The 22,865-nt window shown below is 41.8% G+C and overlaps 1 protein-coding gene across 3 annotated transcripts; it reads left to right on the top strand.

The window, feature by feature from the left end:
- The first annotated feature begins 694 nt into the window (after positions 1–694).
- TRA2A (transformer 2 alpha homolog) lies at positions 695–22,373 on the top strand. 3 transcript variants are annotated; one of them, XM_015853733.1, is made up of 8 exons: positions 695–934; positions 8,951–9,084; positions 9,944–10,115; positions 12,869–13,057; positions 19,708–19,823; positions 20,347–20,454; positions 21,174–21,241; positions 21,411–22,373. In XM_015853733.1, the coding sequence occupies exons 1-8, from the start codon at positions 899–901 to the stop codon at positions 21,419–21,421; spliced, it is 834 nt and encodes a 277-aa protein (XP_015709219.1). In that variant the 5' UTR covers positions 695–898; the 3' UTR covers positions 21,422–22,373. The 3 variants fall into 3 exon arrangements, with proteins under 3 accessions (XP_015709219.1, XP_015709220.1, XP_015709221.1); XM_015853734.1 differs by having other exon boundaries at positions 718–934; positions 8,360–9,084; XM_015853735.1 differs by lacking the exon at positions 695–934 and adding an exon at positions 4,164–8,671.
- Positions 22,374–22,865: the final 492 nt, after the last annotated feature.

The raw sequence follows: 22,865 nt of genomic DNA, 5'->3' as shown, positions 1-22,865 counted from the left end.
CAAACCTATCTACCAGAACTGAATGGAGCAGAGATGATATAAAAGACATTATGATGTGGACTAAGACCACCTGCCAACCCTTAAATGAGGTCTGAGAAGGGATGGATCCTTGTTCCACCCCTTTTGGTCACTCAGGTGCATTGCACGTGGTTAAGCTGGTCGTTTCTGGGTTACCACTGTGGTGAACTGAAGTTGCAGCGTAGAGATGACGGCAGAACTGATTCTCAGCAGCTCTGGGAAGCTCTTAGTCTGCAGTAGCAACCAAACACTAATCCTGACCCACTCTCACAGCTATCTGGTACAAGCAAAAGCATGTTGAGCTATTTTGTCAGCTTTACAAAGTATGAAGGAACTACCTGTGTGGCATTGGTGTTGAGCCATGGTTCTGAAGGGATCACTGCAGCGGGGAATGGCTGTGCACTGGGACAGGGGAGGTGTAGGTTGGATATGAGGAGGAAGCTTTTCACTCAGATGGTGGTGACGCACTGGCACAGGTTGCCATAGAGGCTGTGGCTGCCCCATCCCTGGAGGCATTCAGGGCCAGGCGGGATGAGGCACCAGGCGGGACTCAGCCCTCGGCGGCACGAGGCTGGGGCCGCGCATGCGTGGCGGCCTCACTCGGAGCCCATCGCAGCCGCTCGTTGTCCGCCGGCGGCGCCTCCTTTGTGGCGGGCGGGCCGAGCCCCACCCCCGAGCCGTGTCGGGCGCAGACGAAGCGGAGGCGCCATTTTGCGCTGCTGCGGGAGACGGGCTGGGCGGCTTTGGCGGGAGGGAGGGAGGCAGGCGGCGGTAGGGTTGGCATTAACCGCGGTAACCGTAGCGGTAAGGCGGCGGGTGCGGTCGCTGTTCGGGACTAGCGTCCCCGTTCGCCCGGCCCCGCGGTCAGGACTTTGCCGACATGAGCGACGTGGAGGAGAACAACTTCGAGGGGAGGGTGAGTGGCCGTCCCTGCCGGGGCCGTGCTGGGGCCGGCCGGGCTCGGGCGGGGGCGCCCGGTGCGACTCGGGCGGAGGTGGCGGCGCGGTCGTGTCTAAAATGGCTCCTTGGGGAGTCCGGGTTCTGGCGGGGCCTGGCCGCCTCTCGGCCCCCTCGCCCTGTTGTCCTCGTTTATTTTATTTTTCTTATGACGACTTGCTGCGGAACAGCGGGTTGAGGCTCGGCCTGGCACGGACTGAGCCCCACCGCCTCGGTCTTCGCCCGCTTCCTTCTCCCTTCAGGGCTCCGTCCCATCCCCCTGCCCGGGCTGTGGGCGCTGCCGCCCCGCTCCTCCCTCTCTCCCTCTCTCCCTCCTTCTCTCCTTTCCTCCCCGGCCCGGGCTCGCCGAGCCCCGTGCTTTCGCCCCGCTCCCCCCTTATTTCTATCCCTGCCCATCGTTCCGAGCCGTCCGCTCCCCGTTCACCCCTGCTCGGCCTTGGCCGTGCCGGCCCGGTCCCTTTGTGATCCCCGGGGGCACGGGCTTTCTCGAGCCGCGTAGCCCAGGGCCTTATCTGAGCGCAACGCGGCGGTTTGGTAACACTGTTAGGCCCGTGTCTGCTCTAACACCCACCCCACCCCCCCATCGGTGCAGTTTCTACGCTTATAACAGAGCCCTGCCATTTTCTGTTTCTTTTTCTTAGTGATGTTCAGGATAAGCAGCAATTAGAAGCTGCTTGAAGCAGAAATGAAACGTGTGTTACCCTCGCTCCTTCACTGCTTACTTCTTTTAATTTTGCAGATTTTGTTTGTTTGCTCCCTAGGAATTGCTTTAGAAGAACACCTGAGCATCCTTTTGGTGACTTTTTCTGATGAACCAGCGGTAGCAGCTTTTTGTTCCTATCAGGTCGTTGCCTGGGGAAACAAACGTTTTAAAAGAGCAGTGTCTTATTCCAGTAACGATCTCTATAGAAATGTGCTCGTGCTTTTGCAATGTTAAACCAAAAACAACCCAAAAAAACAAACCCAAGTCCCCAGGCTGGGTGTGTTGTACCTGGCTGTGCAGTCACTGCTGCTGGTTCCTCAGGTGAGGTGAACAAAATCTGTTCTTGTGTTAATTGCTACGCAGAGGTGGCCACATACCTGTGCTCTTTGCTGTTAAATAAGTTAATCTCAGGGGGAAGGCAGCCAGCTCTGAGAAAGCTGAGCACCGTGTGTTCTTTGTTGTTCGTTTTTTAAGGTTTTTACTCCAGTCTTGTAGTTTGCAGCAAGATTTAGATTTTTTTTTAGCAAATATTCTTTGTATGCCAGAAGTTCTTGCTCTTTGATTGAAATATTTCTACTATACCCTTTGTGGGCCTCTTGTTAGTGCTAAAGGACCAAATAGAGCTGAGGATTTCTGCATACATTCTGCCAAAGGTAGAAGCACAACAGCATTTTGACACTATGTGAGCTATGAGCAGTCCCACGTAGCAGTTTTTCTGGTACTTCTCAGTTGGCCTATGCTGTTTTGTTCTTTCTGAGGTTGAAAATCTACCTGTTGGAAAGAACTGCTGGCCCCATTGGGTTTTCCTTTGGAAAACTTGCATTCTTTTCACTCCCCAATACTGGAGTTTATGAAACGTTAACATATGAGTGTCCCATTTCTTAAATGTAGCTGCACGTAATGGCAGGTAATTGATTCCCTCACAGCATTTTTTTTTGTTCTCATTAAGAACGTTCCTAAGCAGTTCTTTATCAAAAATGCATTCCTGAAATAATGCTATTAAAATACTTAGACAACCTTGCAGCCCGATAGACATATATGTATTTTTATTTTCACTGCAAATAATTGCAGGCATAAAATTAAACGTGTAAATTTGTGGGCAGGGGGACTTGGTGGGGGGCTGTGATGTTACTGATCAGACCAGAACTCTTCAGCTCTTGGATGTCCTGGTGCTTTAGTGTACGATGTGCAGGCACATGGTGTGGGGGTTGTGTGGCCTGAGTGTTCAGCAGGAGAAGGAAACAGAAGAACTGGGGTGGGGTCAGGGGATGGGGGAGTGTTTGTGAAGAGCCTGCTTTCCTCACGCTTAGCACAAAAGAGATGGGACCTTTGGAGCTCCCCCCACCTCCCTCAGTACTGGGTTTCAGTACTACTAGAGTGGTGTTTAAGGAGGCCTAGTTCTTGTAAGTAGCCATGGTCTGATACTGAGCTAAAGGTACTGATTGAAAGTGTTCATTGAGAGCAGGTTAGGCAGATGAGGCTTTTTATCCTGTTGGTAGGTAGCAGGCAACTTTAAACAAGGATTTAGGTATTATTTCCTTTCTTCTTTGTCCTTATTTGTAAGAACATGTTGTTCATATTCTATGATGCAGCTTCATTGAAAGCTTTCTCTGAGCAGTGAAGGGCTGGCAGTCTGAACAGAGCAGGGCAGAAGCTCCAGTTGCAGTATCTCAATGAAGGCAGAACTCGGGATTGATTGCCCTTGATTCTCAGGAGATGCCTCTTGCTGCTCTGTACGATCACAGTGATCTTCTATAAAAGCACTTGGAGTTTATATCACTGCTGAAGGAAGTATATATGTAGTTCCTATGTGAGTGGCTTTTAGACCAGCTAATCTGTAGTTGTCTTGTATTTTTTGTATACAAGTTTCACAAAGAAAATACTAAAGTTATCATATGTTCTGGTGTTAATTACCTAAACCTGATCAAGCTCGCAGTCACTTGGATTCAGACTAACGTGATGGCAGTCTGTTATCTGAGCAGCAAGGAGAGTGCACTGCTTACTGTGGGTCTACAGGTACAGGTGTGGCTGTGCTCGTGCTGTGTAGTTCAGCTTTAGCTTGGAGAAAGCTGCGATGGTGTTCCTAATGACAGGCATGGGAAGGAGACTTCTTAGGCAAGTTGATTACTGTTTTGTTTAATCAAGCTTAAAGTTTAGGCCGGTACCTGGGCATGAGACTGCCTACAGAACCCTGCCCTGAGCAGCTGTATATAACATCTACAGAAGAATGACAGAATGACCCGGGTTGGAAGGGACCTCAAGGATCATGTAGTTCCAACCCCCCTGCCTGGCAGGGCCACCAAACATACACATTTACTAGATCAGGTTGCTCAGGGCCCCGTCCAACCTGGTCTTGAACACCTCCAAGGACGGGGCATCCACAACCTCCCTGGGCAGCCTGGTCCAGGACCTAACCACTCTCCTAGTGAAGAACTTCCCCCTAACATCCAACCTAAATCTTCCCTCTTTCAACTTAAAACCATTTCCCCGTGTCCTGCTATTCTCAGCCCTTTCGAAGAGTTTACTCCCCTCCTGGGTGTAGGTTCCCTTCAGGTATTGAAAGGCTGCAAAAGAAGAGCTAATAAAGGGATTAGTCTGCGTATAGAGTGGCAGGTCATAGAATTAAACAAATACTGTTTAACTTCTGTTGTGAACTTCAGGTTGGTAGGCTCCTGTCAGAGCAGTAGCTGAAAGGTAATTGTCTCATCTCATAAAGCTTTGCTACTGAATTGATGGATTCATCCAGTGAATGTAGGATGCTATTGATTTTGTTTATTTTCAGACTACTTGTGCTTTTCTGCCCCCTTATAAAGTTGGAGTTCATTAATTTTTGGCATTTGGGCAGGAGTTTTTTAGCAAGATTTTGATTAACTCTGAGCTTTAGTTTTGCTACCTCAGTGGTGTTGCTGGGCCACTTGTGTCCTGTCTGCTTCCATCCCTCACATGCTGTTGCTGCTTCCTAAGGTTAAATGAAGTACAGCTGATATTTGTGTGATTTTTGTGGGGTTTTTTTCCTTCCTATCTTCCTTCCCATATTTTGTTAACAGAAAGCCAAGCATAAGCCTCATCAACTCTTCTCATTTAGTCTCACTTTAAATTTTGATAGCCTGGTGATAAACCTGTTCTGTCATACTCGGAAGCGATGACACCTGAGGTGAGGTAAGACATGACACAGTGAGGGTGGAAGAGTGGCTTAAAACAACTATTTTTGCCATCTTGCTGTCTTTATTATATTCTCTGATGGTAGCTGGAAACCTAAAAACACATCTTGAAGGCTTTTGGGGTTCTACTAAGTGTAGAACTGTTTTGAATGCTTTTTTATTTTTGAGGAATAACTATTTGAAAGCAGCGTTTCTGTTGAAGGATGTGAGGAAGACAAATGATAGATAGATGTACCAGTATGGATGAAATGCATTGACATCTTGCTCAGCAGCTGCTGGGAAGCTCTCGATGAGTTACTCAATGCCTAAGTATATGTGATCATTAGCTAATGATAGGAAAGGGCTTTTCCTGTCCATACTGCTTGGTTTCACATTGGTCTTTCTGGAATGAAGAGGGTGTGAAGAATGGGAAATACTCTTTGGCTTTGGAGTTGTCATCGAAAAAAACAGGAGCTGGAGCTGCAGTCTCCAGATTGCATTCACCTACAGCAATTTATTTGGCTCCTTGTTCTACTTCTTGTTGAATCATTAATCCAATTTCCCACTGTACACTGAGGGAATTGCAGTGTGACGTTCTTAGGAAGCTTCTTGTTTTGTTTTGTTTTGTTTTTTTTCCTTTTGCAATGGGTTTCTTGCACATGTGTTCCTTCTGAAAGGGAAACTTGATCCAAGGAATATTAGTTAGCTGACTCTCTTTGCTGCAGGCTGTAGTGACAGCAAATCTGGATACTTGGAAATGGTGACAGAGAGGAACTGCCTTGTAAGTTAGTGAGGGTGAGAGTGGTGGCTGGATGGTCGTCCAACAAAGTAGAGGATGCTGCTGTCATTTGTGAGATTGGTGCAGGGTGAGAAGCTGCGATGAAAGAAATACAGTCTGATCTATGGCCCTCAGGTGGCTGAGGATCTTCAGAGCAGAAAGGGAAGTAAATGTTGAAGCAGGCAGAAAGTGTAGCTTATTCTCTTGTAGTAATTAAATTCATTTTTGGGTAAATATGGAGCAAAGATCAGAGTTTGTAAATTGCTTGAACAGTAGTAAGGGATTTGAATGCTTTGGTTAGTAGAGGTGTCTCTTTGCTGTTGTTAAAGATGACATAATAAGAAGAAATGTTCAACGTGGCATTCTTTTTGATACTGCAGAATGGATATAAATTGTTAATGCAGAACTGTTGGATCTGCCTGACACAGACAAAGAAATACCTGGATTATTTCCTTATGGGGAAACAAAGGAGGAAAGTTCTTTCAAATCTCACTTTGTGACACCTTGAAGCTCTGAATCTCTTAATCCCTACCTGTAGTCTTGCTAATATAAATCTTATTAGGTGCTTTTTCAGCGTCTTCCTTAAGTCCTTCAACTCTTGCAGTTTGTTATGATTCTCTTAGTCTCTCCTGTTGAAGAGCACTGTAGGAGATATAACTAGGTGATCAGTGTTGCATCAGAAGATGAGATGTAATTGCCTGCCAATGCCAGACACAGTATGCAACTTCTACCAGGTAATCTCTCTTTAGCTGCAGTTTACACCTACAGTAAAGCTGAGGAAGTTTGAAATGTATATGGTCTTATGCTGTCACCTCTGTCGCTCCACTTGTAAAGTGATGTGTTTGCAAATGCAGCCTATAAAGGGCTGAAGCAACATCTTCTGAATGAATGTGACCTACGTGGAATGATGTAGTATTTGCTTCTGGCAACTTCAGGTGGACTCACTGTCACAACCCATGCTATTAGAAAGAGCTGTGGGTGGTGTCAGAAGATGCTGCAGGTGAATAGATAAGAATGCTAAGCTAACTTTTATCACATATGGGAGTTACCAGGTCCTTAATTTTTTGGTACCTTCCAGCAGATCTGTGACATTTTATTTTGTATTTTTTCTGCTGCTGTTGTTCTTTTTGTTGTTTCTATCATTTTTATTATTCAAGAAGTGATCTTCCAAATATAAGAAGAGTGGGCAATTTAATATCCTCACTTCTTCGCCTTTTTATTGGAAGTTCTCATTTAAATCTTGACATGTGTTAAATGCTGTATTGCTGATCACTTTTACTGGGGGAGGGAAGGGGGGCTGGTAGAATTAACTCCCAGAGAAAATGAGAGCTGCTGCTGGGGATTAAGTGTGAGGGGAAGATTGAGGAGAGGCACTTAAAAAGCACATTAGTGCCCCTATAAAAGGATATATATGTGTGTGTGTGTGTGTATATATATATACTTTTGTGAACGGTCCATTTTAGATGTAATAAATAGAGACATCCAAATTCAGTATGATCGAAGTGTGCATCCTTCCTCCTATTTCTGTGACAGTCTTGTAGCTAGATCAGCAGTTAGCTGGTTTAATAGGGGTAACCTCTAACGGTGGTTCACGTGTCACAGCCAGGCTTTGAATGCAGCCTTTGCTGGTAAGTTTAACGTGCCTATCATCTCATAGGTGACGTTCTCCATAAATCCTTTGTCCTTTTCATTGAGGTGAAGGGCAGCAGGTAGCATAGCTGTTCCATTTTATGCGTTTCATTGTCTAGAAATACGAGGAAGGAGCCCTTTGAAAAAGGACTTGGGTTCAGAGTGCTGAGGAATTCAACTGTGAAAGGAAATACAAAGCTGAATTGAAATGGAATAGTAAATAAATTGAGAAATCTGTTCTGTGGACAAGCAGGAGGGGAAACAATGAAAATAAGAGTGAAATGTCATGCTTGTGGGAGGGGAACTTGCTATGCTTTTTTCAAGGGTTCCACACAATTTTTTGTGATAATACAGATATTATAGATACATGCAGATTATATGCGTAGTGTTGCCATAGTTCTTTTTTATTGCTGAGCTCCCTAGAAATGCTGCTTACTAAAGTGCGAGGATATCCTAACCTGCTCTTTGTTTTACTTGTTTTCTTAGTTTTTCTCGCGTGCGTTATACAAGAAAACAAAGTTGCGTATCTCATTGGATTGCTTTGAACTGCTGTATTATGTCTTTTTGTTTTTGTGGATTAAGTTGTATGCAAGAAAAACAGGATAACAATGAGGAAGAGAAAGTAGGAAGAAAATTTTGTCTTGCGTATATCTATGTGCATGTACTGTGCGAGTAAGTATGTGCATAGATAGATTTTGACTGGAAACTGTTGGCCATTCTATTGAACTGAGAGTGTCTTAGTAATAATGTGTAGGGGTAGAATTTGGGATATTGAATACTGAGAAAACATAGTTGCTGTTTTAGGGGGGAAAATCAGTTGCCGGTATCGATATTTTAATATATTTGTGCTAAGTAGTCTTATAGTTCATTTGTGTATCTTACAAAGAGTAACGAGTTTGCAAGGGGAGGAGGGTAGCTTTGAAAATACAGTAAACACTGAGAACTCAGTAAGCTTATTGTTAGACTGTAGACACGTATACAGTTTTAAAGCTTTTTTATAAAAAAGTTGTTTTATAAAGTAGTTTCTTGCACTTTACCTGCTGGCTTTTCAATTTGGTAGATAACAGCTGAACTCCAGCAGAGTTTTATAATCCCCACGTGCTTAAATATACTAAATGTTCTTTTTCCATTAAGGTTAATGTTCGTGAAGAAATTGAAGAGTTTTTTCCAAGAATGTGGAAGATAAATCAAGATAAAAGAAGGCTAATGAAAAGTATTAAAGATCAGAAAATTAAAATTGAATGGGGGAAAAAATTGAACAGAAGATTGGTCAGATAGAAGCACTTGAATGTTTTTTTAAGGCTTTAATGAATTGTTTGAATTGGGGAAGAATACACGAAGTATGAAAAATGAAAAACTCAATGAAGAATGAAGAAAAGTAGAAAGCAAGAGTGAAGTAGAATTAAAAGAATCTGGAAGAATGAATGGGTCCTAGGTTAAGTAAATGTATGGTTTATGTTCCAGTGTCTGTATGATCAAGTTGTAGATGAATTTGCATGATTACTTAGTTAATAGAGAATTGGTGATCTGGTTCGAGCAGGGATCTATTTGAGGAAAGCATCCAATATTAACAGTGGGCTAGCAAAATGAAATTTGTTCTGGAGGGTATTCCCTAACCATTTGTTTTTCAGGAGCAATCAATATAATAGAATTACTGTACATTAAATGTTAGGAGTTAGGCATTTATACAACCAATACCATTTGTAATACTGTTCTTTTTGTTAGGAGTCTCGCTCCCAGTCAAAATCTCCAGCTGGGAGTCCTGCTCGTGTAAAATCGGAGAGCAGGTCAGGATCTCGCAGTCCATCGAGAGCTTCCAAACATTCTGAATCACACTCTAGGTCAAGATCAAAATCGAGGTATGTCTGGGAAGTAGTTCTAGTTGGTTCATTGTTATTGCTCGTGTTTGTTCTTTTCTTACATTACTGACTTTATTTTTCTCTTGTAAAAGTTATAAGCCTTTTAGAGGGTGTTGAGAGGGCTGTGTTAATTTGCATGTTGGTGGAAAAGGCTGGGTGGAGATTCCAGAAGTAATAAGGCGTATGTGCGTAAAGAGAAAGTAATGTTAATAGGTATAGTTGTGTAGAAGTCGCTGCTGAAGTAAATAGATTTAATTATTCCTGAGAAGGGAGAAGAGGTTACAGTTCAGTTATTTAAAATGTAATGTCCTCTTCCCCCAAAAATCTTCGAGGAGGGTTTTGTGTGTGGACCCTTCATGCAGGTAAGAAGGAAGACTCGAGCGAGAACCACAGCAAAGGTAGTGTGTTAGGTAAGGGTTAGCTCTGTATTGGAACTACTGGAAATGTGGAAGGATAATTGCTTGGGGCAGTTCTTGACATTTCTTCACTGAAGCACCGAGTCTTTCTAAAAACAAAATCTGAAAGCTACACATAGAGTTGGGCATGGATAGCTTCTTGATTTACGTGCGTTCTAAGATTTGAATCCATTTTTGGAGCACTTTGTGTCAGTGTGTACCTGTGCAGGCAAAGTTCTGTAGCTCTCCCTTCTAAGGAAGCTGTAAGACAGGGAGCTCAGAGCACAGGAGGACTCTTTTCTCTAAACGTATCTTAAAATATTTTTCAGCTCAAACAACTATTTTAATTGTAGTGAGCCTCAGAAAAAATGAATTTGAGTTTTTTTTCTCTGGGAAAAGTAAGGCTTACAATTCTATATGCGTGTGTACATATGATCTAACTAAAAACTTTATCTTTGTTGAAGATCCAGGTCCAGAAGACACTCGCACAGACGTTACACTCGCTCCAGATCCCATTCCCATTCTCATTCCCATAGGAGACGTTCTCGAAGCAGATCGTACACGCCAGAATATCGTCGTCGAAGGAGCCGTAGTCATTCTCCAATGTCCAACAGGAGAAGGCACACAGGCAGCAGAGTATGTCGTGTTCAAGGCTGAGTATTAACAATATGGTTGCTGCTTACACACCAGTATAATCCAAGTCAACTGCAGGCTGAATGTGACTTACTGTCTTGTCGGTGGAGGATAGGGAAAATGGGTTTTGAGTGGAAGAAGCACTTGGAAACAGTAGAGTCTTTCCACTGGGAACTGTCTCTTGTTGCTTAGGTTGCACAGACTGATTCTCTTGCCTCAGGAAAGATAATTGGATTTAATTTTGGGTGGGGATGTATAAGAGGGCAATACTGAGGAGTACCGTGTGTAGGGGCTTGTCTGAGCAATGATTTAAAAGACTGTGAGGTCTCATTGAGCTTGTGTTTCAGTGGATGTTAGTGCCACTAAATTATTAAATAGCTTTAAATGAAAGGGAATAAAATAAGAAATTGAAACTTTAAAGTGGCGAGCTGCCAGTTCTTGTCGTGCCATGTAATGTAATGAGGAGCTGTATGAAGTTCATGTCCTAAAACTGAAGCTCGAAATTCAGCAAATGGGAAAGCGAATACACAGGTATTTTGGATGCTGTGTTTTACAGTGGACTCCTGAACACTGAAAGTGGAAAAATCTGCACCAATTTGAAACATAGCCTTACAAAAATAAGGAAGGGTAGGAGGGGGGTGTAGGTAAATCACATTCTTCATCTGTCTTCTGTGTTTTGGTAGAAGATGAGGAGAGTTTGTGTCAGCAAGCTGTGGGGTTTTTTGGTCAGTTTTAAAATTGCTTCGAAGTGTGCTCCTGTTTAAGAAAATAAGAGTCAGCTGGACCGTTTTGCTGTAGCAGTGCTCAGGGGATGCTTAATTGATGTGTCATCCAGACCTCTTCCCTGATGAGAATTCCTTGGCTGAACCTACACTCTGCTCTTAATAGCAAGTGGAGTGGCTTGGAATACAGTTTGTTTACTGAACTTTGTATGTGATAATTTTTTTCTCTGTTCACAGTCTTTTCTATTTATGGTGAGGGAGAATCCATGTAAAAGAAAGTTGAGTTAAATCTTGATTGTTGCAACAAGAGCTAAGCTAGGTTGCAGATCTCCTGATAGGAGAAACTGATGGGCCTATTGAATGTGCTCAGATGAAAGCCTGTAAGCAGAGTTTTTAGTGTTATTCAACACCCTTGTGAAAATAACTGTTTGTGATGACCCTGTTTTTACTTGGGAAAATACTATCCAAATGTTTTTTACCTCCTGCATATGAAGATGTGCTTTTCTCAATCACAGCTGGCAAGATAATGCTGTGTTTTTCCAGAAAAGGAGTTCAAACCCTAAGCATTTCCTTACAGAGCCTAGTAGGGTAAATTTGAGCATACCGGTCATAGGCATATTTGTTTTATGTTTTGCATGCAGACTTCCTGAGCTCTTTATTTCAAAATCTACGTGTTGGATGCCTATATGCATACTCCACAATTTTGATTTAACTTAATTTTTAAGTTTAGATTTCAGCTAGGCACCATGGAATACTTTTGCTCAGCCCTTAGTCTCAGCTTGCTTCCTACCTGTGCTTTAAAATAGTTTTCCTTTGTTATGGAAGTTTTGGAATTGAAAGCTTTACTTCAGAATTGTCATCTAAAAACTGTCATCTTGGTATCCGGAACTACAGAGTAGAGTTTGTAAAAGAGCATGAGAGAAGGGCAAAGCCTGTTCGTTCTTCAAGTCACGATGAAGGGGAAGCTCTGAGGCATAAATTACTGTGCAACAGAGGCTCTGAAAATCTGAAACTGAAAGGCAAATTTCAGCTGTTAAATTCCCGTTACTATTTCAGCAAGAAAAAATGAAATCCCTATGCCTGGTGCTGTTATTTTAAAGTGTTGTTGTGTTGCAGGTGCCAGGAATGTTAAGGGGAAAAAAAAGGTAACAGAAGACCTCTGCTTATAGAGCTACATTTATCAATATAAAAGGAATTGGCTTAATGTGAACTCTTGAGGCTTGTAGAGAAACTTTGAACCTACTAGAAAAATGAATTACGTTACCTTGAACAATTGTACAATTCCATATTTGAGTGACTTCAGTTGAAGTGAACAAATAGTTCAATCTCTCACATCATGTTAAAGGTGTCTAGAGTCTTGTTCTAGACAAGCGTGCTTGCTTCTGAATTAGTTTCATAGAACTAGTATTTGTTTCTATGTAGTGAAGTTGGCGATTTTGATCCAGTTTCATGGGGCAGAGAGAATATTTTCATTTTAAACATTAACCTTCACTGTATCCGAAGGGCAAGTGTTGAGGTGGGAAGGAAGTACATAGTTCTGGTAGAAAGCAAGTTAAAGTTCAGCGGTTCATAGTGATAAGCTCAGGTGCGTTTATTGTGCAAAAGCAGAGGTGCAGCATCCAGCATTTGGTACCAGTGGTGACCTTATGGGAATGCTAAAGATGGGAGGGAGTTTGGGATAACCAGCCTGTTCTTAGCACCCTTAAATGTCCTGTGTGCATCTTGTTGGTGATTTGAGTGAGAAACGCTAGTATAGCAGTTTCCTGTTAGCTGCATCTTTTCTGTAGTTGTAATACTTCATGTTTCTGAATTGTACCATCAGTACAGTTGTGAAATTTACCCTTGTTTTTTTCTGAAATGAATATCAGGAAATAAGTCACATTTTGAAAGTATCTTAAGATTGGAATGTTAACTCTTGAAGTATTAAAATGTGTAATGAACTATATTTCACTTTCTTCATAAAGTTGAGAAATGTATATGTGTAAACACTTGTTTTTTATTAACTTCATTGGTGTTTACCTCTTATCTTACCAGGCTAATCCAGATCCAAATACATGTCTTGGAGTGTTTGGTCTCAGTTTATACACCACTGAGAGAGATTTGCGCGAAGTCTTTTCTCGTTATGGACCTTTGACTGGTGTCAATGTTGTTTATGACCAGCGGACTGGACGATCAAGAGGATTTGCTTTCGTTTATTTTGAGAGAATTGATGATTCTAAAGAGGTAAATTCATCTCTTACTACTTAAAAATGAGTGTGCTATTTGTGTATTGGCTTCGTAAGTATCTTAGTAAAAAGCTGGGTGTGTGTTCACTAAAATGAATCTCACTGAGAGCTTTCCAAGTGCTTTCTTCAAACCACGTGGCACTTCTAAACAGATGAAGAACACTAATTCAATGTTCAGATGCTCAAGTGAAGTTCGAGGCTGGACTGTTTGTACTGAATCACTAACAAATATGACAGTTTGATTTCTTAATCTGTTACTTCAAGATAAAAATCTACAGACAGACGTGGAAGTCTTACAAGATTTTTCTTTTACCATTCTCTTTGTATGTGTGTTGTTGTGCATTTTGGAGTCTGTTTATGTCTTGAGTTAGTGGCTAGTTGGACAAATAGCTGTTTGTGTCTGGACTAAGTGTCCATTAGTGTAATTGATGCATAGGGAAGCAATCAAAGAATCTAAGCAGCAGTCTGTGTTATGGTTCACTGTATTAGGATTTTTTTTTAACTTTTGTTAGGATGCAGCAAGCCCAACTAATTTAATAAGACTGCAAGAGCTTGCTGTTAAATAAATAGGTGTATTCTGTTTGTTCTAACAGAATAAAAAAGTGCTTGTATTTCAAACATCCAGGGCATTTCATTGTGCACTTTTCTGTTTAGTAACAGTGCAGATGCTGACATGAATGTTATGCCTTTTCCATGAGGATATCTCTTCCTTTCTTAAGGGCAGACTAAAAACATGTTTGTGGGCAGACGTTTCAGATATGGCGTTTGATTCTGTTTGCACTGGGTAAAAGTATATTCACGATACTTGGGAATGACTTCTCTCACTTAGCACTGCAGGATGGGAGGGTGACAGCTGCGGACCTACTGTCAGTAGCTCAAAAATGAAAACTGCTGATGGGAGTTGATGTGACTTGAATGAAAAAGAGTCATGAATGAGTTAGTTGGGCTAGATGTAGTTTTGAACTTAACTCATTTCTGGTATGATCCTACAAGCAATTCTGATAGAGCAAGCAGCTGTAGAAGGCGATTAAACAAGATTTTCATAGAACCGGTTTATGACAAGAATAGTGGTTGTGTATGTGTGATTGCTGCAGGTTATAGGAGAGTAGCAAGTAAAAAGAGCTGGAAGCTTCCTTCGGTTTCCCTTTGTTTTCCCATTATCACCTTGACAGGTTGAGAGGGGTGTTATTGGGATGGATTGCTGACTATGCATTTTTAGTAGACACCCAAAGAGACCACTTCTTAGTCTCGTGTTTCTTTGCAGCCTGGTGGGATCTGAAGCTGTGACTGTTCTGAAGCACAGTCAGTATCCAAAACTCCTGCACATTGTTTTGTACCATCACGTGCTTGTTTTGTCTGTTTGGAAGCTTGATGTCTTTAGAAGTACTTGTTTCTAGCAGTCTTTGGCAGTGGTCATGCATGACACGATACACTTCTTAAAATGTTCCGTGTAAATACCATGAAGTAATTTGTTTAGTATGGAGCTGCTTTGGCAGAATCTACAAAATTGGAATGCAAAGGAAAAAAAAAAAAAAGGGATATTACGTGGAGAAGCAAAAATGCATTAATAAAGATGAGTACTCTAAGTAGGAACTAAAGTAACTGGGAATGTAAACAAACTTCCAGTATTATCTCAGTTCTGTGAGTTCCAAGTGGTGGGAGGTTTTTTGTCCCTCCTCTTCCCTACGCCAGCTCACTGGGGAGAAAAAAATGGCTTTATTTGAATTAATTTTACAGACTGTGAAGACAGATTTGAAGTGGCACTAAGCAGGAAAAGAGGATATAGCTATAGGCGTGAAACTGGCGGGCCCTGGAGGAGAGCTAAGAGGAGTGATACAAATCCCTGGGGAAGATGGGCCAGATCTGGAAAGCTGGATATGCTAACAGTAATGTTAGTTGAGCTGCTTCTGTTTTAGGTAAATAGATTTCCTCTTTAAAGAAACAATGAAATAAACCAAGCCTCTGAGTTAAGGCAATGTAAAACTGTAGGTAAGAAGTGGCGTGGAATTCTGATCTTAAAGCAGCCGTAGATGATTAAATAGATGTAGAGGAACCCTGGGAAGAAGGGACCATCACTAAGATGTCACATCATCTTTACTTTTACCCTCCTGAGAGGTGCTCCAGAAAGCCTCTTAGCTGGCCTGCTTTGAAACACTATTGATACTTAGGACACCAAAGGAGTTGGGAATGGTTGTCTTTAAACTTTGTAATTTGGTCAGCTGTGTATTGTGTGGGTTCCCTTGCCCATGAAATCCTGTTGGGACCTTTGTTGTCAGTAGTAACCTTCCTTAAAAATCACGTAACATATTGAGCTGGTTAAAATGTTACTGTTTTGCTTTTTTTATGAAGTTACATTTTTGTTTCTTGAAAGTTAGAGAAGTAATATTAGGTACTAATTTTGGCAGGGTCTTTTGTTATCATCCTTCTGCTAAGACTTCAGAACCACACCAGTACAGCATCTCTGTGCAAAGAGCCAGACCTCTCTAATCTTCTGTTGGAGGCCTGTTTCTGAAGATTGGTGTACTTGGTTTTGCAACACTAGCACCGAACTGTCTGTTTTGTAATGTGTCAGCTAAGTTATTCACATGTCCATCGCATTAGTGGTTTAGGATTTTTTTTGTTTCTTCCTCTTACAGCAGTGATACATGCTGTGTTGCAAACTATGTACTAGAATGGGAAAAAAACAACCACCTTTGAGGCAGATTGATTATGTTGGGGTTAATAATAAGAGGATCACAAGTAAAAGGTTTGGTGTTGTGGGGATGTGATTCTATGTTTACCGGGGATTTCCTTCCAGCATTTCAGTAACTTGTACAATAAACTAATAGTTGTTAAAACTGAGGCTACTGGAAATGCACTGTGTGTATAAAGAACTCATCTGTGAAGCATTAACTACAACAGCTGTTGGCAATACAGAATTTCCAGTTTCTCATGCTACTTACATGCTATTTACAGTTTTGACTCCATTTCAGAATGCTTTTCTGAAGTTGTGTATATTGACAATTAAGACAAACCTGACACAGACCAACTGAACTGCTGACATAATTTGTTGCCTAAGACTGTAATATTTCCAAGTTTGTGTGTTTCTTTGTTTTTGCAAGACATTCTGTGGTGCAGGCAGAGCAATTTAGAACCGTGGTCATTGACCAACTTCTCCTGCTGCCTTAAGTGATGTTTTCAGCATCAGATGGACTCCTGATAAACCAGAAAAGGACATGAGGATGTTTCCAGGGTTTGGAGTTGAGTTACAGGCTTCTGGAGTCCATTCATTACCATGAAATTGTAGTGATAGTTAGGGAAATATACCCGGCTACTCAGGGTGATGCTCCAAAATCTTGTTTCTCTTTCCAGCTCTAAGGTATGCTTTAAAAAGAATCCCTGTAATAACAGATGTTACAGCTCAGAATAGTTGCCAGTATTTTGATTCCATGTGAAAACAAAAAGCAGCAATGATGTCTGTGTATCCTGTGCTTCACCTGCGATTCAATAGAGATGATAGTTTTACTGTTGATGTTAAGTACAACGTAGGAAGGATTTGGGGGTTTAAAAAAAAAAAGATTTTTAAGCTCTCGAACATGATTTTCTTTAAAATGAGTCATAACATAAATTGTTCATGTTTGGCTATTTAAATACGTTCAGTCCACTTTCTGTAAGCTCTTGGCCTTTTACGGAATGACGTGTACTGTAATATACATCAAATGAGTTGAAATCTGTTCAATTTAATGTTTGCTGTTTGTAGCCAATGGAGGTTATGACCCAGTGGTTTAGAATCTGCTCATCTTGACAGACCTTCCAAGTCGTAATTGAGAAGACCTTTGTTGTTAAGGGTAGATTGTTCTAGGTTTAAAACTGTAATCTAAGACTGAGTTCCTGCTTGTGGCACTGCCAAGTCTTATTCTGTTCCCGACCCTCCATGTGCAGGTATATAATCTGGTGTATGAAGTCAGTCTTTGTGCATTTTGCGGCCAATGCTAATAGTGTATGTTCATGTGAATCCTGCTTGCTTACTGTCCTCTTGCAAAAGCTGTGCCAGTCTTTTAACAGTGCTGAGATATTTGGAAGAAAACCTAGGCTGGAATAAAAATAGACTTGTCAGTTAAAGGCTCCTGAGAGGGTATTATATGCCTTTAAATCCCAATGTAATTTGATTTTTTTCTTTGGCATGTTTTATTTGATGATCTGGAAAATATACTTGTGGCTTGTAGACAGCGTTTGAAAATGCTTCTTGCATTGTTAACCCAGGTGTGCAATGTCTTTTCACTTATATCTAAATACTCTTAGCATTCACGCGTGTACAAAACCAGCAGGAAAAGCAAACACAGATTGGTTCTGAATGAAACAAGCGACTCTAACAAAGCTGTGAAATCTCAGATTTGATTATCAGGTGCTCTTAGTTCAAGGAGAAAATGAAAATGTCAGTAATTGTCAGTCACGTTTGTGATTCTGGTCTGTGCACAAAACAAATAGTGTGGTGTCGCTTGTCTGAAATGGTTGTAAAATACCGGTGCTGGTAGGAACAGTCATTAGCCAGGAAGCGCTTTGCTTCAGAGCATTAAGGGCTGTGAGCTGCAGTTGTGAAGGACTGAATGTGAGCGGTGGTATCAGTATTGGTGCTTTCCTGCAATTTGATGAAAATAAGTGTGGAAGGCTTCACCTGCCTACATATCTGTTACCAGATTTTGGCTAACTTAAACTTTATAGTTAGCAGATATTGCTAAGAGCTCTGAAAGCAAATCCAGTGGAAGTTTTAGCATTGAGTGAGATGTCAGGCACGGTGACCAGGGCTTCTGGCTTCCTTGCAGCCTGGGAGCTATCAGCTAGTCTTTATCTGTTGCAATGTAATACATTCCTCAGTACTTTCAAGACAGTCTATCAAATTTTATTATCAGAAGGAACTTGTTGGCTGTCCTGCTCTTCTCTGCGCTGCTCCTTATGTCTGAGAACTGTTTTTCCTTTTACTCTAAAGGAGGCACTTGTTCTCTTGATTAAATGAAACCAGTGCCAAATGGTCTGGATTTGGGGATCAGACGTGAAAGCGCCACAAAGCAGAACATTCCTTTCTTTTTAAGACGCATCATGTATGGCCAAACTTCCAGAAAGATGCTTGTAATCATAAAGCTCATATTTCTAGCAGCTTGTTTGCAGATTTGTTTTGGATTTGTGATAACTCGCAGTATGTGTGCGCAGAATGACTTTAATTTCATTCATCCTTGTGCAGCAAGATCCGAAAGATTAAAGACTAGAAAACTGGAGTTAATGGGCATGTTTTGTTGAGAAAACATTTCAGTGTATGTTGAGATGTGATGTGCACTTGGCTGATGTGATGTTGCTGTGTAGGAACAGCCCTCACTAGGTGGCGATATAGCACAGATATAAGCGGGGCTCTTAAAGTACAATGAGTGCAGCTCATTAGGCCAGTGATAGCTCGGTCACTTCCAGTTCTGAGCCACAAAGTGAAATCATGTGGGTGTTATTTCCTCCTCTACATAGATAGGTGTTAATCCAGTGCGGTTCCTGTTATGGAACTGGGAAGAAGTTAACTTCTGAACAGCTGGTAAACTCGTTGTTGTTGTTGTTGTAGAAAAAGGGAAAACCTGCAGTGCTTAGAGACACGTTTGTAAGCTGGGGTTGTGTATTGTGTCTCCCAGCTAAATAATGTAAAAAAAAATCTTGAGTTAAACTGAAGATTGCAGGAGTACATCTGTCCCAGAAATGAAAATAATCCATACGGGGCAAGCTGCCTTGTGAGGCAGGATTTTGGAGATGGTAGGGCAGTGGTAGATGGAAGGTGTGAAACAAAAAAGTACTTTGAAAATGTTAAGAACTCTCAGGTCCAACCTTAATTATGTGTGAAATCGGTAATTACTTGTTTTTCAAGTTAGCATTCCTTCTGTGTAATTCTCAAAAGTTTGCTGTGGTCCTTAGGAAAACTGCTTGCATGATTTGGAGTTAGTGAAAGGCCATTGTATTGATTCGGAGATGAAAGGAGCGGGGTAGAACCCCCCGCGAGCGCGTGCACGGGCTGTGAGCAGCTCTGAAGGCGCGGGCTCCTGAGGCGCAGCCCCCTGTGCGTATCGCTTTGGCTGGCCGCTATTGTGAGAGCGAGTGGGGAGGAAGGTTGTAATTAGGTATCCATGTAGGCTGAACCCGCCATTTTACTAAGCTGGAGTAGGTCCTTGTAAGGGAGATGGCAGGAGGCTGGGAGAGCATGAAATGGCAGCCGACTAGCAGTAATCCGGCCATATGCACCCTACAGGAAGCCACTGTTTTGCACAGCCTTTGAATCCGCCCATCCCCTCTGGGTCAGAGCCGATGGTAGGAAAGATGTGGTTTTCAGGAAAAGCTGTTTTGACTTTGTTTACCTTTTTGATGGGTAGAAGGCAAAGTCTACTACAAGGGAAGCGATTGTGCTACTGGATGGTCCTGTGCTTTCTTAACAAGGGATCGATTGCGTGAGCCCTGAAAGCGCTGCCGACGAGCGGGCTGGGGGCTGGGGCTGAGCCACCACAGTGGGGCACTAGTAACCAGCTTGAGTAGAACCAGCCTGGGGCTTGTTGGTCCGGGTCTGGCAGAAATCAGTGTGGTTTGTGCCTGGCTTTCCATAGGAGGTCGAAGGCTTCACATCCTCATTCCTTCTCTTCCCCGCAGGCAATGGAGCATGCAAACGGAATGGAGCTGGATGGCAGGAGGATTCGGGTGGATTACTCCATCACCAAGAGAGCGCATACACCCACCCCAGGCATCTACATGGGCAGGCCAACGCAGTAAGGAGTCCTCATTTCCTGTGGTGGGACTAAAATTGATTTAAATGGAAAGACTGAAGTCTGGTTGAAGAAACTGTACTGCAGACTACTTCCTATTTTACTTTCACATTTTAGAATTAAACGTTTTTTCGCACAAAGGTATTAATGTAAAGTGTGTTGCTGTGATTCAGATTTAAGTCCTTCTGCGGTTGCTTGGATTTTTATTTAAAAAAATTGAGTATGTTGTTATTTTTTTCCAAGTTTCATCCAGTGCATCAGCTGGTGCACCCTGAGCTTTCTGAAATACCAGGGTGCCCATTTGCCTTCAATTTTTATGAGATCTAGGCTGAAAGTCTTGATGGTGTTTTGCATTTTTGGGAGGGGAGGAGGTGTTAAGGGTTATTTATTTGGAAGGTGTTTAAATGTTTAATGAGATTGTTTAAGGGCTTAGTCTTCAGGGTCTGATTTACAACACTGAAAAAGGTTTTTGAATGATTTCATTTGATGAAGAGTGTAACCTGAAGTACTTATTTCTTCCTAACAGCAGTGGAGGAGGTGGTGGTGGTGGAGCAGGTCGGCGCCGTGATTCTTACTACGATAGGGGGTATGATAGAGGATATGACAGATACGAAGAATACGACTACAGATACAGGTAAATAATTGTCGTATTTCTCTAAGAGCAGTGGAATTGGGAGAAAAGAAATTTCTCAGTTATAGATGGTACAAATGGAATAACATTTATATCGAGACTTTTTGTGCATGCTTGCTTTGTTTAAATCCACCTTACAGTAGATTTTGTAATACAAGATTACGAGTACTTTAATCCTCAGTGTTTCTGTAGTGCAGTTACATGTTAATGGGTTGCATGAGAGGTTAATTTTGCTGTCTGGAGAAGATGTGGAACGTAGGCCCTCCAAACGTAGCAGACAGGAATAAAGGGAACTCTTTTTTTTCCATACTTTATATATAACCAGGAACAGCTGACAAACAGCGCTGCTGAAGAAGGGGTTATTTGTAGATGGGGGTTTTTAATGCTTGACATTTCACAGCTATCTGACCATTTTGAAAGTTATCTAGTTTCAGAGAATGTCGTACAGTGAGAATCGTAGGCATCTCTAAAAGCTCTTAGGTGTTTACGGAGCTAGTGAGAGTTTATTAAGTAGTGCTGTAGAGATACATCAGGTTTTAAACACATCAGATAGAGAAATGTAAAAGCGTCTGTTAAATAACTGTAAGCCACAGCCAAATGAAGCTGGAGTCATTCATGCAGGCCAGGTCTTTAAGTGCTAAGGAAATGATTCTGTTCTGTAGAAGTAATGTGAATGAGGCTGCTTTCATTATGGTTATTTTCTTTTTTAATTCCCTTTAAAGGAGACGATCGCCATCGCCTTACTATAGCAGGTACCGGTCACGGTCAAGATCCCGCTCCTATAGTCCAAGTGAGTAAACACATGTGAATGAACAGAATCAGGCTGGTGTGACCCTTGTTAAAATATTACTTGATCAGTGAGAGTTCTGAATGTGGAAGCAAAAAAACTGGGCACTGCAATGCCCAAGTCTGCGTGTGCTCTTAGCTCACAGTAATGATGTTGTCTTTCTTTTTTTCAGGGCGCTACTGAAGATCAGAAGAAGGAACAGTTGAGGACTTGATTTTTAAATAAAAAGTTTAGATCTTAGCTTCCCTCTTGTTTCCCCTCCTTTTCTTCCCTTCCTTGTCCTCCATCCAGCTATTTTAGAAATCCTGGGTTCATTTAGAATGTCCATATCTTCCGTTGAAGTACTCCTGTTTTCCATCCCTCCTTATGTAATCCTCTTAAATATTGTAATTGTAGTTTTTGTGTAGTATAACATCTTAAGCAATGTTAAATAGAAAAACCCAAAGTGTTGATACATTTTGGAAGTCATTCCTATTTTGTTTTTAAAACGATCGGACTCCTGGCTAATCAAAAGAGAGCAGTGATATTTTTAAAGCTTGCATGTCACTTGTAATGCGCACACTCGGATTCTTTGATATCAGCCTGCATTTCCAAGTAACTCGTTAATCTTTCTGTTAAAAGACAAACATTTTACTTTGATAAACAAGTAATGACTTCGAGCCTTTACTGTAAAGACAAATTTATTTAGGTAGTGATGAACCAGAGGAGGGTTTCTTTTATTTTGGTCAGGTAGTTGCTTTGAGTGTAGAATATTTGAGCTAGAGAAAAAATGGATATTTGGCTGACCGGGAAGGCAGATCCTTGTACACTGAAAATACAGGCTGTGTTTTATACATTTCTGGATAGCTACACAGTGGAAAATATTTGGAGTTTAAACCATAGAAGTCCTGGGATATTTTTTTTTTCTTATTGTGCTTGGTTAAATATTTCCCCTTAAAAAGCGCAGGAGAGAACATCTATTTATTGAACATAGCAATTAGTTCTATAATTTGCTGTTCACTTAAAAACAAACAAAACCCCAGACTTTTGGTATTGCAATAACGATGAAGTTTTGTTTCCAGTCCTTTTGAAAGCATGGATGGAAAACCTGTAACAACTTGTAAACTTTTCTTTCAATAAAAGTAAATTCCACTGAGATGTGCTTGCATCTTGTCTGTCCTGTGTCACCTTGGTGGACAGGTTAAGCAGGACACAGTGCTGCCCTGTGGGTAATAATAAAGTCAGCATTTATCAGTTTGCTTGGGAACTCTGCCTTCCCTCAGGACTGGCAGCAGTGGGATGAGAAGCACAGTGGGTTGGCCAAGCCTTTCCTGGCTGTTTGGTGGAATCATGGTGAGATGGTTTAAGGAGAGGAAACACTGTTGACTTTGTTTGGATTTCTGGCGAGTTCTGCCCTCTGAAACAACTCGCCATGTGGCTGCCTCAGTGCTGGTGTTGGCACGGCAAGAGGAACGGGACTACTGAGCTCCCAGCAAAAATCATTGCATCCTGATTGTCATGGAATGCCACCAAAAGCATTTGTCATCATTCTGAGAGGGTAAGCGTATGGAGCAATTGTAACTGTTTCTGAATGGTGCCAGGAACTATTTACAACTAATTAAAAGAAACAAACACCCACATGTTTTTA

The sequence above is a fragment of the Coturnix japonica genome, chromosome 2 (assembly GCF_001577835.2).
Source record: "Coturnix japonica isolate 7356 chromosome 2, Coturnix japonica 2.1, whole genome shotgun sequence".
Classification (NCBI taxonomy): Eukaryota; Metazoa; Chordata; class Aves; order Galliformes; family Phasianidae; genus Coturnix; species Coturnix japonica.
Note: the sequence above shows the minus strand (reverse complement) of the source record. Positions and strands in the feature narration are given on the sequence as shown.

What these genes read in the sequence shown, in the direction of transcription:
- TRA2A (XM_015853733.1), top strand. Translation starts at nt 899, where the DNA reads ATGAGCGACGTGGAGGAGAACAACTTCGAGGGGAGG. An exon ending in AGAACAACTTCGAGGGGAGG is followed by an intron (nt 935 to 8,950) that starts GTGAGTGGCCGT and finishes TCTTTTTGTTAG; the next exon opens with GAGTCTCGCTCCCAGTCAAA. An exon ending in GAATACGACTACAGATACAG is followed by an intron (nt 20,455 to 21,173) that starts GTAAATAATTGT and finishes TTCCCTTTAAAG; the next exon opens with GAGACGATCGCCATCGCCTT.